Source organism: Leptopilina boulardi, unplaced genomic scaffold, assembly GCF_019393585.1.
Source record: "Leptopilina boulardi isolate dan_hultmark-lab unplaced genomic scaffold, ZJU_Lbou_2.1 LbouV2_316, whole genome shotgun sequence".
NCBI lineage: Eukaryota > Metazoa > Arthropoda > Insecta > Hymenoptera > Figitidae > Leptopilina > Leptopilina boulardi.
The window spans coordinates 294,934-312,918 of NW_026137881.1; the positions used below are offsets into that span (position 1 = coordinate 294,934).

Genomic DNA, 17,985 nt, shown 5'->3' on the forward strand with positions numbered 1-17,985 from the left:
TATTATACAATAATAAATTTAATGTGTTTTTTTGATACGATTGTATATAATTTTTTATATGGTAACAAAATTAATTGTTATTTTTGATAATTGAGTATTTTATTAAATTTCTTAAATATATTATAAATATTCAAAAAAAAAGACTTTTATTACATAAATAAAATTGTACTGGATTTAATAATTATATTCAAATAAGGGACAAAAATTAATGAAAGTGTATTATTATATTTTGACACATTAGATACAAAAAAAAATCTTTAAAGATGCTTTAACTGTCACTGCCTTGGGGCTTTTATCACAAAAAGAAAAAGCTCAAAAATATTTTGACACAAAAAAAAATATATATATAGTTTATACTATTGGTATGTTCTTTTTACAAAATTCTTTCCTATTTGTTGGATATATAAATGTAAAATAATTTTTGATAACATTTTTGACGTAGAATAATTTTGTATTAAATAATGAAGCTTAATATATACGTTGTTGTGTTTCCAAAGATATTGTTTTCATGATAACAATAATTTTCTTCAAACTAAATTATAAGAGTGTAATTGAACTATTAATAAGTCATTAAATAAAAAAATATAAAAAGGCTGAGAAAAATTGCAGATTTTTTTATTTATTTACCATTTACCAAAGAAGGATTTTTTTTATTTATTTACCATTTACCAAAGAAGGGAATATTAATTAATTAATTACCTAATTATATTAAAAAAAAAATTTTTTGTTTTATTTTTAAATTTATGTTTATACTTAAAAAATATTTCTATAAATATTTCCAAAAACTCTTATTTAAATATATTTTTTATTTTATTGAATGTAATTGTTTTAGAATATAAAGATATTGTAAAAAAAAGTCAACAATTAACGTTTTATCTATATGATGACATCATATGAAAATAAATTGAAGAATATATACTAAGAGTATGCGCAGAACTTTAATGCGACAATTTAAGTAAAAATACCAATAGATAGTTTGCAGTTTTATTTGATCCGAATGCAGTATGAAAAATATTAACTCAGTTATATAATAATATCATTTTTTTATATATATATAAATTTCTGCAAATATAAAAATCAATTCATTAATTTTACAATCTGAGCAATATTATTATTTTTGTTTATTTACCTATATACACTTCTTTATATATATTAAAATGGGAATAAAAGAATTTAAAATTCTCTTTGATAATCCTGTTAAAACCTATACTCCTGGGGAAACTGTAAGCGGACGAATTCTATTAGATTTAAATTCAAGTAAAAAATGTCGAGGTATGAACAACAAAATTTGTATTGATGTTTAAAAGCAGTGATAAATTATGGCTTTTTCTTGACTTTGCTTTTAAAAATTGATTGTTCGATTTTGTATTTTATGTAAATGTGTAGTAATTTTATTTGTTCAATAAATAATTATTTACTAATGTTATTTAATAATAGATAATTAATTGTATATTGTTTAGAATTTTAATGTAAAAATCTTAAAGAAAGCTATGTCGAAAAATATTAAAGTTTAGTTCAGACAAACTGGCGCCGATATTCTCATTTTGTATCTCTGCGCATATCCTGTTGTAAAAACACAGGAAAAATAAATGCAGCTTGCGCACATGTGCTTTTTATTTAAAAAAAAAAAAACTTTTCATTGGCTTTAAATGTAAGTATGCAAAATTTTCAAACAAAATTTTAGAAGTAAGTTGTAGATCTCATTTAAATACATTTTTTATATCCTATGTACTTTTTCAAAATTTTTCATATTTTACCCCACCTCCCCAAAAAAACCATAAATTTTAGCACTTTTTTACGGTATTTAGAATAAAAAAAAATTAAATTTGCAGGTATTTTTACTATGATTTTTGCAATCAGCGAATCAAAAACTATAGATATCAAGAAAAACTGTTCAAGTGATACTCGGCAAATTTTTGATTCTAAAGTTGGATTTACATGTTAATGTAAATGCAGAATGCAAATCGAAAATAATGAAAGTGAAAAGGATAGTGATATATCCCTGTCCTTTTCACTCTCATTATTTTCGGTTTTGCATTCTGCATTTACATCAACATGTAACTCCATTCTAAGAGTAGAAATAATTTTTATTGAAAGAAGGGTTGAAATAAATGAATTTAAAAAAATTATTAAATTCGCTTGAAATTTAATATTTAGGGATTTTTGAGGTAGCTGATTACCATTCTGAAATCAGATTTTAAAAATTCCAAATGTCGAATACAGTATGGTGATAACAAATTTAAAATCTGATCAAATTCGCTCAGAATTTGGTTACATTTAAAATTTGGCATCAAATTTAGATTCAGTGTCCCTAAAACCACCTCGATTAATAAATTTTGAGCGAATCAGATATGAAATTAAAATTTTTTTTAGTCGACATATTGGATCCGCCATTTTGCATTTTTGAAATCTAATTTCAAATTCATAATCAGCGAACCCAAAAATACCCTTAAAATCGAACTTTTTGCCGATATAAAAAATATGTGTCTATTTTTTTTATATTTTTGATTGCAATCGAAGCATAACACTTGGGTATAGCTTTACTGATTAGTATAAAAAAATCCGGAGATATTTTTTTAAAAAATTTTTTCTGTAAAGATGGACAAAAATATATTTAGCCGAATTTAAAAGGTTGATTATTTTGTTATATATAGAATCGCCCATATGTGTTAATTGATTTTTTCATATCGAACCATTATTTTTACGATTGTTACTATAGAGACCATTCAATAAACAAATATAATGAAAATCAATCCATCTTTTAAGGTTGAACTATATTATTTTAATAATATATTGTTGCTGTAGCAATTTTTTACAAACATAAAGAAATAAAATCAATAAAAGAAAAAAATTTCCTAACTTGATAACGAAAAACTACTTAGGATAAAAATGTAATATACTTTTTTTTAAATACAAAATATATTAGGTCTTCCTGTAAAGCTTATACAATAATTAACAGTAAATCATTGAAAAAAATTTGTCTTATTGAATAATTAACGAAATACTTCTCTTTTTGAATTTAATTTTATAATATTTAAAAAATAGCACATTGGATTTGAATATTAAATTGAAAGCGCGCGCTCTAGTGATAGCGTCGGTGAACTAAAATCTTAATTCCCTTCTCGGAAAGAGATTTACTCAGCAATAAGAAGAATAAGAATTTACAATTACTATATACTGTAAAAAATATTAGAAGAATATTAGTATTATTTTTTGAAATTATTATTTTATATTATTATAAATATAGCGGAACCGATTCGAATTAATTTAAACTAGCGATGTATTCCTCGCTCGCTAACGCTCGCTCGGTTAAAATTGTACTTATTGTTGTTTACTTATTGTAGTTTATGTATATTATATATATAATTTATGTTTTAAATTAATATCTTATTAATATTGTATAAAATTTATCTTAAAATTGAAAAAAGATGTTACATAAAAATAGTTTGTAAGATTTTTTAAAAGCATATATGCAAAGTATTTTGATTTATTTGAAAATAATTGAAAATAGATTTTTCAAGGACGGTGTCGAGGTCACGGGGTCGGTGTCGTTTTTCGAAATTTGTTAACTTAATATAATAAAAGATATCATTTTTCAGGAAAACTAGTTTTTTCCAAAAGACCAATTTTAATTTAACAATATCGATTTAATTTTTTCTCCCCCTACCATAGAAATGAAAAAAAAGGTTATAAGTTCATGGATTTTCGATTTTTTTACAACACAAAAAGTAGTTTAGATATTTTGATAAAATGGCAAACATTCTTTTTTTTAAATTAAAGAAGATAATCAGAAAACAAGAACATTTTTTCCTTACATTAAATTCCTTTCTTTGAAATAAAAAAAAAATACCTTTCAAGTTATTCCTTCTATAAAACTTGAAAGAAATAGTTCTTCTGTTAAATGAATTTCACCAAAGTGTATTATTTTGCTTCCTTATTTTGTGCAATAGAAAAAGAGATTAGAATTATTTTTAAAAATAATGAGAGCAAATATATTTTAATTTTTTTCCAAAAAGGTGAATTTATAGAATGATGCTACAAAATTTGGCATTTGTGTTCTCTTTAATAATCTTGACATCTTCTTTTCCAAATGGTTCTACAAATTTATTTTGGCTAAATCATTTGACAAAGTACATAGAGAAAGATTCGAAAATTTCACAGGTACTTTTAATTATTGATGATGACAATAATGTTACAACAAAACATTACATAATCGATAATGTTGTTGAAAAACTGAAATTTGTTCCACATAATGTAATTGGATTGAAAAATGCTACATTACAATATGCAAAGAAAATGTCTCAAAAGACACAATTTAAAGATTTACAGTCAACAACATTAATTCTAACAATTATCTTTCTTGAAAAAAGAAATTTTTCTAAAGTTTTTGAATTAAACAAATTTTTAATTCCTCTACATGCATATGAATCGCGTACAAAATGTTTAACGATAATTTCAGCCGGATTTGAAAGATTTAGATACAAAAAATTTCTAGAGCAAATGTGGTTAAATGATTTTTTAGATTTTACAATTGTTGAAATTAGTCAAAATCGATCAGAAAATATCAAAATTCATTGGTACAATCCGTTCACTAATGTTTATAAAGTAAAAAATTACAGCGAAAGAAAGCAACAAATCTTTGTCAATAAATTGCAAAATATGAATGATTTTGAAATGAAAATAGGAACATTTAATTTGCCTCCATTTGTTTTTGTAAAAAGAAATTCTACTGGACATCCCATTCAAGTTTCTGGACCAACTGTAAAGATAATACGTGAATTTGCAAAAAAAATGCATTTTAAAATAGTAGAAGTTCCATCACAAGAGGAATGGTTTGGATGGATCAGTAAATCAAAAAACAATAACAATGTTACAAGTCTTATTGAACAGTTATTAAACAAAAAAATTCGATACATTACAAATTGGGGAACTTATCTTGAAAAATCAATATTTCCCAGAACAAAAGTCATTGATTTTGATCGATTCTGTGCTTTGATACCAACATCCGAGAAATCAAAGTGGAACATACGCTATCAATGGTCTTTTATTTATTTTGTAATTTTTATATTAATTCTAAAAATGGTGACATCGATTATCAAATTTGATGATCAATTTTGGTCTTTTGACTATATACTACGAGGAACGCTTGGTTTCACTGTACCTGGAGAACCTCGAAATATAGGTGAAAAAATTTTCTTTACATCAATGTTGATTGCCGTAATGATATTTTCATCTTCGATTTTTGCAATTCTAACAGATGTAAAAATGACAATGGATCCAATGATAATTGTAGATACATTAAAAAAATTAAATGAAACAAATCTTACGCCAATGATGAGACAAAGTTATGCATTAGGATTTTCTAGGAGTAAAGAACAAATTATTAGAGATTTAGTGAAGAAAACATTGATTTTAATGAAAGAAGAGGAATGTGTGGAAATTTTAATTCAATACAAAAATGTTATTGTTTCCTTAGACAATCTATGGCAATGTTGTTCATTAAAAAGTATAAAAATTCTGATGGTAGTCCACAAATGAAAATAGTTGATGAAGCTTTCTCTTATTTACCCCAAAGTATGCTTCTAGAACCTGCATCAACATTTGTTAATGATTTTAATAAAATTATAACAAATCTCTTAGAATTTGGTCTAATATCACATTGGATGAAACCATTTGATGTCATTTTTATAAGAGATGATGTAAATTTGCTAAACCTAGAAGAATTTTCTTTATTACCTTTTTTGCTCCACATTCTACTTGTTGGATATTTCATTTCATTTGTGATTTTCGTTGGCGAAATTGTTTCAAACTACATTGAAAGGATTCGTTAATATTCTGCTGGTCAATCAATTTTTTTCAATTCCAAAAGAAAATCGTTTCTGAGATTGAAACCAATGGTGCTTTAAATTAGGAAATTTATTATTGTTTGATAAATTGATTTTCAAAATCATAGCAATGGGTTAGCTTATGCATGCAGAACATAATTGTTTTTAATTCTTTATTTAATCTTATTTATTGAAGTTATTTAAACATTGTTCATGCAACACATTTGTTAAGGTATTAAAATTAAAATAAAAGGAAAAGCTTTGACACGTTGGATGCTACCATCGGCCAATGGAACCCAACAAATTCGAGGTCGTGAAAAATACTTTTCATCCAAATTTTACATTGCTGGAGGAGTATCAGGTAAAAATTTCGATATTACATTTTTAATTTCTTATATTCGAAAATTTTGTTTAAAAATTGTATTCAACAAACAATTATGTTGATATTAAATATTTATTTCTTTTAGGTGAAATGGAACTACATACAGGTGAACATACATTTCCATTTGAATATGTTTTGCCACCAAAATTACCAACTAGTTATGAATTGAAATTGGTGAATACTGAAGGACATATTCGATATATTATTAAAGCTATTATAGATCGTCCATGGAAATTTGACAATGAGACAGAAGCTCCTTTTACCGTTATATCTAAATATGATCTTAACGCTGATCCTACTGCATCAGTAATATATATATATATATATATATATATATATATATCTAATTTAAATTTAGTTTTAAATTAGTAGAAATTTAATTAAAAATTTAGTTTATGTGGAAACTTTTTCAGGAACAAGTTTGCGTGGAAGAAACTAAAAAATTTGGAATTTTTTCAAATTCACCACCGCTGAGTGTTACTTTGTCACTACCATTTAGAGGATATGTGCCAGGTCAAATAATTCCTATCACAGTTAATGTAAATAATCTATCAGGCGTTGAAGTTAATGATATAAAACTGAAATTAGAAATGGTGAATATTTGTTAATAAAATTTTCTTTTTATCAGATAAAGCAAATTCCATTAGTAGTAGTTCTTTAGGCAATTAAATTTCTGCAAATTTTTGACTATATTTTTGAGCAAATGTTTGATGAAAAATTATTTGTATTGTAGTATGCCAGATACTTACAAGTAGAAAATCCTTATCGATCACTGAAGAAAAATGTTAATATAACAATTATCGAAACGAAAAGGACCAAAAATAATGAAGCTGTGTTTAGTTTTAATCATGAATTTCGAATTCCACCGATTCCACCTTCAAATATTGGATACACTTGCAGTATAATTTCCATTGAATATGCAATTGAACTTGAAGCAGAAGTTGACAGAATGTATGTTTAATTATTAGAAAAAAGAAAAAATATTTTGACACATTTTTTAAAATTTTTAATAATTTTAGGTTTAGTAGAAATTTGAAAATTTCTACTCCCATTGTAATAGGAACTGTGCCTCTAGCGAATTATCTATCATTTGTAAATCCTTCGTTGTTAACAAGTAAGTTACATATATATATATTTTCTAACAATTGTATACATAAAAATGAATATGTACGAGAAGACGCACGTAATGGAAAATTTAAAATTACAAAACTAATTTTTTTTTAGTTACGCCAGTTTATGAGAAATCAATGTTTGTGGTTGAAAATCTTTGGGAAGAAGACGATTCAAAGCATGTGATGAATAAAATAAAATATGCACCAAAATATCTTTTTTATAATTTCTCTGCTTTTCAGGAATGATAGTACTTTTTTGGTTTGCTTTCACTGAGAAGATACCAACAATTGCGAATCAAGTAATTAATGTTCTATAACTGCTCTCTCGAAAATTTTCTGTTAAATTGTATTTTTTAGGGTTCACTTTGATTGTATAAGATATTTAATAAAACATTACACAAGCACTTAAGTACCCATTAAATTATTATTTTGAACCCTGCGCTTAAAATGTCGGATAAGAACAGGACACAAAAGTCGGATAACATTTAAGACAGAACCGTATATAAAATAGTCTTAAATTTTGTCCGTTTCTTGTAAGGTTTTGTCTGTCTTTAATCTGGTTAAGAGATTTTGTAATTAATTTGAAAACACGACATTTTTTCGGTTTAACACGAATCCTGTTCGTTAAAAAACATCTAATTCAGATGAATTGAAATGAATTATCTTTTTATGGCAAGGTCCAATTCGTATTTGTTGCTAAGCAATATTCAATGAAGCCCAAAGTGTATTTATTTCAATTCAATTGAATTAGCTTTCATTTTCTGGGTCCGAAAGTTAAATACTTTTTGTCCGAATTTTGTACGATCTTATTCGAAAAGTAATCTGACGTTTGTGTCCGTTTCTTATCCTGCATTTTAAGCCAGGTAATCATTTCTGAAGTATACAAAACCCCAAGTAAAGCAGTCTGCAGGGCTAGAAATAAAAATGCACCTTAAAATTATTTTAATTTCATGAACTCTTCAACTACGAGTTACTAGTGACAATTAACAAGGAGAAAAGGAAGTGTTTAATTATTGTCAGGTATCTTTTAAATCCGGAGGACAACCTGGTTTCCAGTTGTATTTTGATTTTTGAACAATATTTCTTTGGGGAAATTTTTGTTAAATAAACTTTTTGAACATCCGGATGACAAAAGTACACAATTTGGTATCCAAGGGTTTTCCGGACAACTTCTTTGATAAGTGATCTTTTGTTAAATCGAGCTTTTTGATGAAATAAATAGACTGAGAAAAATATGCTATTGAATAAACAGCATTTCTGCCAAAGACATAAAAATTATTGATTTAAAATCATATGCTATATAGAATCTATATAATATTTTACAAATTCTATAGCATATGCTTCAGAATCAATAGTTTTTATGTCTTTAGCAGAAATGCTGTTGATTCAATTGCATATTTTTCTTAGTGTAATAGTTAAACTGGTGTCCAGGGGTCTTCTGAACAAACTCTTCGGGAAGTTTTTTTTTTTTTATTAAATCGACTTTTTTCAAAACATCCAGAGGACAAAAACAGTCAATCTGGTATCCAGAGGGGTCTTCTGCACAACTTCTTCGGGAAGTTTTTTGTCAAATCGAATTTTTTCAACATCCAAACGACATTTAAAATCGAAAAAAAATTTAAATAATTCCTAATTTCTAAAATGCGTATACATTCTACATAATATTATTCATTTCAAAACATCTGCGTCTTTGTGCGTATATTTTCGTCAATAACCGAAAACTACCGAGAAGAGGCATAAAAATTGCTTTCACGAAGTAGTGTATAGAAACATATACTTATATCTATATACATACATATATGTTCATTTTCCAGCAAGCTTATAATAATCTATGACTCATATGAGAGATTCTTTTTCAATCGCCCCAGCCCAAAAAGTCAATGTTCTGGGATTGGCTTCATACTTTGGTAAATTGTTGTCCTATATGATAGTAATAAATCCCTAAAATATAAACTCATTAAAAAAATATTTGTAGAAAGTAGAGGGGGTTGAAGTTTTGACGTTAAGGGTAACCTTGTCATTTTCAAATCCGTTTAACTATGACAAAAGTTAATGGATTTTAATTTATCTATAATGAATTTTATTGCATTTTTCACGTACTTTTCAAAAATGTATACAAAATTTAAAAAAAAAAATTTTTGACCCCTTTTTTTCAAAATGAACCCTTATTTTTCGATTTTCACCCCTTCGGGAATTTTTTTTTGTTTTTTTTTTATTTTCATTGGAAAGCTGAGGTTTTTTCCCATGAGCTATGTAAATATAAAAATGGGACAACAATAATTTTGTGAGAAACATAATATTAAATAAGGCGGTGCCTATCTAAATCCTCAAAGATGATCTCCAGGTACACCCCTTATCGGCACCGCCTACTTTAATATTCTGTTTCTCACAAAATTATTGTTGTCCCATTTTCATATTTACATAGCTCATCGGAAAAAACCTCAGCTTTCCAATGAAAATAAAAAAAAAAAAAAAAAAAATACCCGAAGGGGTGAAAATCGAAAAATAAGGGTTGATTTTGACAAAAAAGGGGTTAAAATTTTTTTTTTTTAATTTCGTATACATTTTTGAAAAGTACGTGAAAAATGCAATAAAATTCATTATAGATAAATTAAAATCCATTAACTTTTGTCATAGTTAAACGGATTTGAAAATGACAAGGTTACCCTTAACGTCAAAACTTCAACCCCCTCTACTTTCTACAAATATTTTTTTAATGAGTTTATATTTTAGGGATTTATTACTATCATATAGGACAACAATTTACCAAAGTATGAAGCCAATCCCAGAACATTGACTTTTTGGGCTGGGGCGATTGAAAAAGAATCTCTCATATATATATAGTTATGTTTTGGCATCGAACGATTCAATACAGTATACTTGAAGTTTCAGTACTGTGCTGACAATGTGGTCGGTAATGTTGTGTATTAGCTACGTATTGTAATTTAACATATATAATTATGTTTATACTTCAAATTTATAATACATAATTAAGTGACTTAAAAAAAAACAAAAACAAAAAAATGAAACAATTTTGAATTTTTAAATTATAATAAATTAATTTAAAAATTCTTTATATTCCAAATATTATTGAATATATTTTACAATGGGAGTAAAAAATTTTAATATTATTTTTGAAAATCCTGTGAAAACTTATTATCCTGCAGAAATTGTCAGGGGTCATATTTCTCTAACTCTCGATTGGCCAAAAAAATGTAGAGGTTCGTACATAAATAAAATAGTAAAATATAGTGATAAAACTATCAATAATTTATAAAAAGAAATTAATAATTATATAAATATTAATATAATTACTATAATAATTATATGATTTAATAATGTAAATGTAAATCGATTTTTTTTGTGACCCAATAAAGTTTTCCATAATATAATAAAATTATTATTATTTTTATTATTATAACTATCCTAAATATATACTGAGAAAAATATGCTATTGAATTAATAGCATTTTTGATAGAGGTAAAAAAAAAATGATTCAATATGCTATAGAATCTACATTTTTACAAATTCTATAAATACTTTTGAATCAATAATTTTTATACCTTTGTCAGAAATGTTGTTGAGCCAATAGTATATTTATTTTTCAATTTATAACATAAATAACCCATTTGTTAGTTTAATATAAAAAAAAGTTTTTATTTCATATTTTATGACATTTTAAAAAAATAATAAAATTCAGGAAATTTTTTATTGAAGTTCTTAAGATAATTAAATAATAATTTTTCAAATAAACAAATAAAATTTGCATATTTTTTTTTTAATTGAACTTCAATTTTTAGTTACAAATAATTTCCTACATTTAAAATAAAAACTTTATAAAATATTTTCCATTTACTTTTGAGTTAATATTATAACGAATGTTTCTTTAAAATGTGTATATATATATATATATATATATATATATATATATATATATGATTAATATTGTATGATTAGATAAGAATAGAAAGAATTATTGTTATTAATATTACGAGGAAATAAAAATTTTTTTGCAGATAACGGGAAGTGTTATTTCATTATCAATAGGTTTAATTATATATGTAGATATATAATTAAAAAATTTACAATATTTTAAACATTGTATTTTATATATATATATATATATATATATATATATATATATATATATATATATACCCAGTGTCGTATTTACCATAAAATGTATTTTTCTAAAAAAAAAAAACTGTAATAATCTGCTTATTAAAATTTTCTATATCTGACAATGATCTTTTATTTTCAATATATATATATTAATTTATTTATAATTTTTATTAATTTATTATTTGTTTCTAAATAAGGATTAAAGATAAAAGGAAAAGGTGAAGCAAAAACTTCTTGGAATACAAGTGCGGGTAAAGGACAAACGCGATATACAGGTCACGAAGAATATTTTTCTATAAAACAATATCTTACTGGTGGTGAAAGTGGTAAGTTAATTTTTTTTTTTTTCAAAACAAAATTTTTTAATTACGTATTAATTTATTAATAAATAATGCTGTAATGGCTTTTTAAAATAAATAATTGTTAAAATAATTAAAATAATTTTTTGAAAGCAATAATAATTTAAAAGTATCAAATTTGATACAAAAAATATTAAAAATGATATAAAAATTTGTATCAAATTTGAATATTTTAAATATTAATTTGATATTATTTAAAATTAGTGTGAATATAATAATGAGTAAATAATAAATTTTCTTTATAAATTCACAGATGAAGTGGAATTGGCTCGTGGTATACATTCTTTTCCATTTGAATTTATTTTACCATCAAGATTGCCAAGTAGTTTTGAATCGAAATTAGGATACATCAGATATACATTAAAGGCCATAATTGATCTACCTTGGAAATTTGACATTGAAACAAAATCTCCCTTCACTGTGATTTCTAAATACGATTTAAATACCGATTCTAATGCTTCCGTAAATATTTTCTTTATCATTCTCTTCGTTTCTTTGACATTATGTAATGTTCTAAACTTTAATGTCCGCATTATTAAGTATCTCTTTAAAAAAAAAGTATAGATTTTTTTTTATTTTTGTTATTCTTTGACTACTTACTATTGTTGAAAAAGAAACGATTTTATCTAAATATTCTTCAAATTTTAAGAACCTATTCAATTTCAACTTCTACACTGAAAAAAAAAATTTATTTGATTCAAATAATCGGTTACTTGATTATTATTAATTAAATATATATTTACTTGAACCAAATAATTTTTAATTGAATTAAATAAACTGTATTTGAAAGAAATATCATCTCAAATAATAATTATTTGATACAAATAAATATTTAATTGATAATAGTCAAGTAAGTAATCGATTATTTGAATCAAATAAATTTTTTTTTCAGTGTACGACCGTTAAAATTGCAATCCTAACATTTTATTTTTACGAAACTGAAGTACACACAACGTTTATGATAAACGATTTTAAAAAAAAAAATTTTTTTTTAAATAGAAATTTCTATTAATTTTTTACCTAAAAAAAATAATTCTCGTAATTTTTAGTAATCAACAAATTTGTAAAAAAACAATTTTTTTTAGATAAACAATTAAACAATTAATATATTAATAATAAACAATTTCTTAAGGTCGTTTATATCCACGAAGGCTAAGTTTTATTAAAAAAAATTTAAACTTTCAAAAATAAATTTATTTAATTTATATTTTGCAAATAATAAAAATTTTCTTAATATCGTTTCTTAAAAAATATGCAAAATATATAAATAAATAATTTTTGAGTTGAAAATTTTTTTTATTAAAACTTAGTATTTTTTTCTTTCAGCAGATATTATTAATAATAATATATTAATTTTTTAAATGCGTCAAATAAATATTTTTTTTAGAGGTCTGCATTCCCTGATACAAAAAATTCTTAAATAATAAATTAAAATTCTTTATCTTTGAAGAATGGTCTTCAAATTAAAATATTATCAAAATTTTATTATTTACTAGCAAAATAAAACGCGCGCCAAATTGAGTATTTAATTGTTTGTTATAAGGAAAATTAAAGATTAATATTATCAATAATAATTTAATTTATTAGAATATTATTACATATTAAATGATAATAATGAAAATTATATGTTTACAGGCCTCGGATTATACGACTTTTTCCGACTTTTTTCAAAAATACGACTTTTATCGACTTATTTTAATAAAATGCGACATTTTTTTTTACATTTGAAAAAAAATGTAAATAAAATACATTTTTTTAGTATAAAATGTAGATCTTCTTCAGATCTTCTTCAATTCAATTATTTAACAAATTTTGAACTAAAATGATTCTTCACTAAATTAATTATTTTTAATAATTTTAATGAAATAAATCACAAATTCAATTATACCAAAATTATTTTTCAATTAAAATTTTTATGAAATTTAACAATTATTTATAATTTAAAAAAAAATATCACAATAAAATTGAATTATTTTTTAAAAATTTCAATTCAAAATAAACTAAAATTCAATTATTACCCGAAATTTTAATTCAAAATCAATTAAAAATCCAATAATTATCCAAAATTTTCAATTTAAAATTTAATTATTTACCAAGTTTTCAATTTAAAATGAAATAAAATTCAACTATTTTCTAAAATTTCTATTCAAAATTAATTATCCAAATTTTCAATCAAAAATGAACTTAAATTAAATTATTATCAAAAATTTCAATTCAAATTCAATTATTTCCCAAAATTTTCAATTCAAAATGAACTAAAATTCAATTATTTTCCAAATTTAAAATCAAATAAAATTTCATTATTCTCAAAAATTTGAATTCAAAATTAATTGAATTTTCAATAATTTGAATTTAAAAGCATCTAAAATTTAATTATTTCTAAAATTTTCAATCGAAAAAATTTTTTTTTGATATTTAATAATTTCAATTATAACTCTAAGGAAATTCAATTATTTTTAACTATTTTTATAATATTCTTTGAAAATTCAACTTTCTAAAACCATTTTTTAATTAAAAATGATTTTCAAATTATTGTATTTTGTCCGCATTTTATAATAAATTTTTAGTGAAATCATCTAAAATTTTAATTAAAAATCACTGAAAGTTTCAATTAATTTCAAAAATCTCAATTTTAAATCTTTGAAAATTCAATTAAATTTAAAAAATGTTTTTCAAAAATTGTTTGATAAATTATTTTTAGTTCTGTAAAATTTAATAATTGTTTGAAAATTAACAATATCTTTTGAAATTTAATTATTTCTAAAAATTTCAACTTTAACCCTTCGAAATGGATTATTATTAAAAAAAAAATTTTGATTTAAAAATCTGTAAAATATTTTTGTTAAAATAGAAAACAAATCCACTTTTTTTTTAATATAAAACGACTAAAACGACTTTTTTGTGTCTTTAAGTTGATTCGAGGCCTGTGTTTTTATAATTAATATTTAATAGGAATTCGTTGGCCCCTGGTACCTTAAAAATTAATTTTTAAAAATTAATTTTTTTCAAATTACTATCTTGTACGAAATTTCCTGGCGCATCTTTTTTCTCATCATAAATTTTTTGTATTTGTATACAATTTTTGAATGAATATACAACTTTAAAAAAAATTTCGTTAATAAACATTGTGTACTTCAGCTTCGTGAATTGAATTTTCGAATTTGGGATTTTAAAGAAACTCATTCCAAAATTTGGAAACACAATTATACAACTTTGGCAAAAATGAGAAAAAGAATTGTCAAAATTTGACACGTCATAAAGATTACTATTCAAAAAAACACGTGAAATCAGTAAAGGCCAACTTCGAGTTAGGACAGAAGGACAGACCAAGCATTTTATTATTATATAATTATTTGTTTTTTGTATTAATAAAATTATTAATTGATTATTCGATTATTCAAAATTACAAGAAATTTTCCATTTGGATTAAAAAAAAAAAAAAAAAAAAAATCATTTTCTTAATTTTTCAGCGTCCCATTGTTGAATCAAGAACACATAATTTTGGTTGTTTCTCAACTACACCACCTCTAACTGCTACACTTTCCATGCCAGTTGGAGGATACGTCCCAGGACAAATAATTCCAATTAATATAAGTATTAATAATCAATCAGGCGTTACTATTTATCATGTGAGATTAAAATTAATAAAGGTGAGATACAATTATTTTTTTTTTAAGGACTGTTATTCACTGAAATGCAAACCTCCAGAAAAAAATAATTTATTAACATTTAAATAATTTAAATAATATTATTAATTATGTATATTTTCTGAATGAAAAAGCAAAAATATCAATTTTCAAGAAAAAAATTTAAAATCTGCCAAATTTAAAAAAAAAATTCTGTAGAAGCGATATAACAGAAAATTTCTATCTAATGCAACAATAAACAAATAAATTTTTTTGGTTTTCAATTTTTTTCTTTAAAATTGATATTTTTTCTTTTAGAAAATAATACAAATAATAATATATTATTTTAATTATATATTTAAATGTTAATTAATTATTTTTTTCTGGTGGTCTGCATTTCCGTGGATAAACGTCTTTGAATTCTATTTTTATATTCAATTTGTTTTATATTTATTTTTCTATTTAATTTAATTTCTATTTATAATTAAATTAATAATTTAAAATTAATTATTTAAATAAAATTTAATTATTTTATACAATTTATATTTATATTTATTCTAGAAAGTGGTTTTTAAAGTGACTAAACCACGTTCACAAAAGAGAAAAAAGAAGACGACAATTAAAGAAATTCATGAAGGTAAAATTGAAAATAATAATGTCAGCTTTGATGAATTTATTGAAGTGCCTTCTCTTCCGTCTTCTAATTTAAATCAATGTGGTATCATTGATGTTCAATATGCAGTAGAATTGAAACTTTACATTGATAAATTGTATGTATTATTTTATTTCTTAATTTTTACTATTTTTTTTTTTTTTTTTTTTTTTTTTTTTGATATTCCTTCGTTTTAATATCAATTTAATTTATAATAAATTATTCATAATTATTATTAATACTATAATTAATTAATAATTAATTAATTTTCTTTCTATAGATGCAGTCGTAATTTGAAATTTACAACTCAAGTTTTAATAGGAACGGTTCCATTGAACAATTGTCCTTTTTTTACATCAGTACTTTCTTCGGTAACACAATCTTCAATTTTACCTTCTTCTTCTGCGCCTCCGAATTACTCATCAGTTATAAACTTCGAATTACGTAAGTATTTTTCTATTAATTTTTCAATTTATAATTTTTTTATTAGATTTTTTTTGTTAGATTTTTTATTATATTCTTTTATTATATTTTTAAAACGTACGCTTATTTAAATAATTATTTTATAAATTACCTTTAAAAATTCAAAGTACATTATAGGAAATATTATTTTTTCTATTAAATTGAAAAAAATTTTTAAAATTTTATTTGGGTGAAATTTTTTGATAAATCTCATGAATAAATTTATATAGGTATTTTTATTAATATTTAAATATTTTTTATAGCTCCACCAACTTATGAAGAATCTATTTTTGCCGCTGAAAATCTTCAGGATGACGATGATTCTCAACATGTGATAGGAATTAATGATCATTTTGCACCACGATATCCAGTTTATAAATTTCCCTCACATCGTCCATAAAATATATATATATATTTTTTTTTATGAGCCAAAAGTTCTAAACGTTCAAATGAACAAAATATTTTTTTCAATCTATAAATTATTAAAAATTATAATGTCAATGTAAAATAAAACAGTAAATTAAACAATTATTAAATTAATAACTTCTTTTTAGATATTTGAAACAATATTTTGTAATAAAATTCCTACTTAAAGAAGTTGCAAAAAAAAAAAATTTCGTTCAAAACTTTTGGCTCATTTTTTTTTTTACCAACATATTTTTTAAAAATACTGCAATATAGTAAATATCTCAGGGATAAAATTAAATTTTAATTTTTTATCATAATTATTTTAATGATGAATATAATTAGGTTTTGCAACTATAATATTAAAATAGAATTATACTATATTATAATAATATATTATAATATAATATAATTATTTATTATTATAAAATATCAATATTTTTTCTTGCCGAAAATTTTTTTAAATTATTAAAATATTAAAGTTTTTAATTTAATGTCATTAATGTCAAATTGTATAATTAAGAGTAAAACAAGAGATTTTATATAATACATTATTTTTATACTATTTACTTTTTAAAGATATATATTTTATAATACAATTTTAAAAATTGAAATTGTATTGTAAAGAAATTTTATTTACAGTCTAAGTATACGTATAAACTATAATTTTTATTTTTATATTATATATATATAATTTATAAACATGTTTGTCATAATTTATTATATTATAATAATATAATTTATTGTATGGACAAATCTCAGGAACTTTTAATGTTTGTATTATTAAAAACTTTTTTAAAAATTATTTTTAGTGAGCATATATTTTATATATTTATAATATTATTATTTCTTATTGAAACAAAAATTTTTTATTTTTCATATATTTAGTAGATTTTTCTAATAAACCCCTATTTATTTTGTAATCAAAAAACTTATTTTTTTATACGTTTAATATATGTAAGAAATTTTTATTTGGTTAAATTAAATAAATTTTACATTGCCTGTCAAATGATATCTTTTTTGATTTTTTTCATTTACTC

The 17,985-nt window shown here is 22.7% G+C and overlaps 3 protein-coding genes across 7 annotated transcripts in view; 2 read left to right on the forward strand and 1 right to left on the reverse strand.

Moving 5' to 3' along the window:
• LOC127284025 (synaptotagmin-11) overlaps positions 1 to 17,985 on the reverse strand; it is a 38,002-nt gene that overhangs the window by 19,218 nt on the left and 799 nt on the right. The gene's annotated exons all lie outside the window — the stretch shown is intronic.
• LOC127284023 (arrestin domain-containing protein 17-like) lies at positions 937 to 7,723 on the forward strand. Of its 5 annotated transcripts, none has more exons than XM_051309305.1 (8): positions 958 to 1,272; positions 1,461 to 1,651; positions 1,833 to 6,186; positions 6,293 to 6,513; positions 6,621 to 6,800; positions 6,941 to 7,158; positions 7,227 to 7,321; positions 7,432 to 7,723. In XM_051309305.1, exons 3-8 carry the CDS (start codon positions 6,099 to 6,101, stop codon positions 7,563 to 7,565), a joined length of 936 nt encoding a protein of 311 aa, XP_051165262.1. In that variant the 5' UTR covers positions 958 to 1,272; positions 1,461 to 1,651; positions 1,833 to 6,098; the 3' UTR covers positions 7,566 to 7,723. The 5 variants fall into 5 exon arrangements, with proteins under 5 accessions (XP_051165260.1, XP_051165258.1, XP_051165262.1 ...); XM_051309306.1 differs by having other exon boundaries at positions 6,058 to 6,186; XM_051309304.1 differs by lacking the exon at positions 1,461 to 1,651 and having other exon boundaries at positions 6,058 to 6,186.
• Positions 10,182 to 17,302, forward strand: LOC127284027 (arrestin domain-containing protein 17-like). Its single transcript, XM_051309310.1, has 7 exons — positions 10,182 to 10,540; positions 11,639 to 11,767; positions 12,054 to 12,262; positions 15,271 to 15,450; positions 15,988 to 16,196; positions 16,359 to 16,522; positions 16,804 to 17,302. The coding sequence occupies exons 1-7, from the start codon at positions 10,426 to 10,428 to the stop codon at positions 16,938 to 16,940; spliced, it is 1,143 nt and encodes a 380-aa protein (XP_051165267.1). The 5' UTR covers positions 10,182 to 10,425; the 3' UTR covers positions 16,941 to 17,302.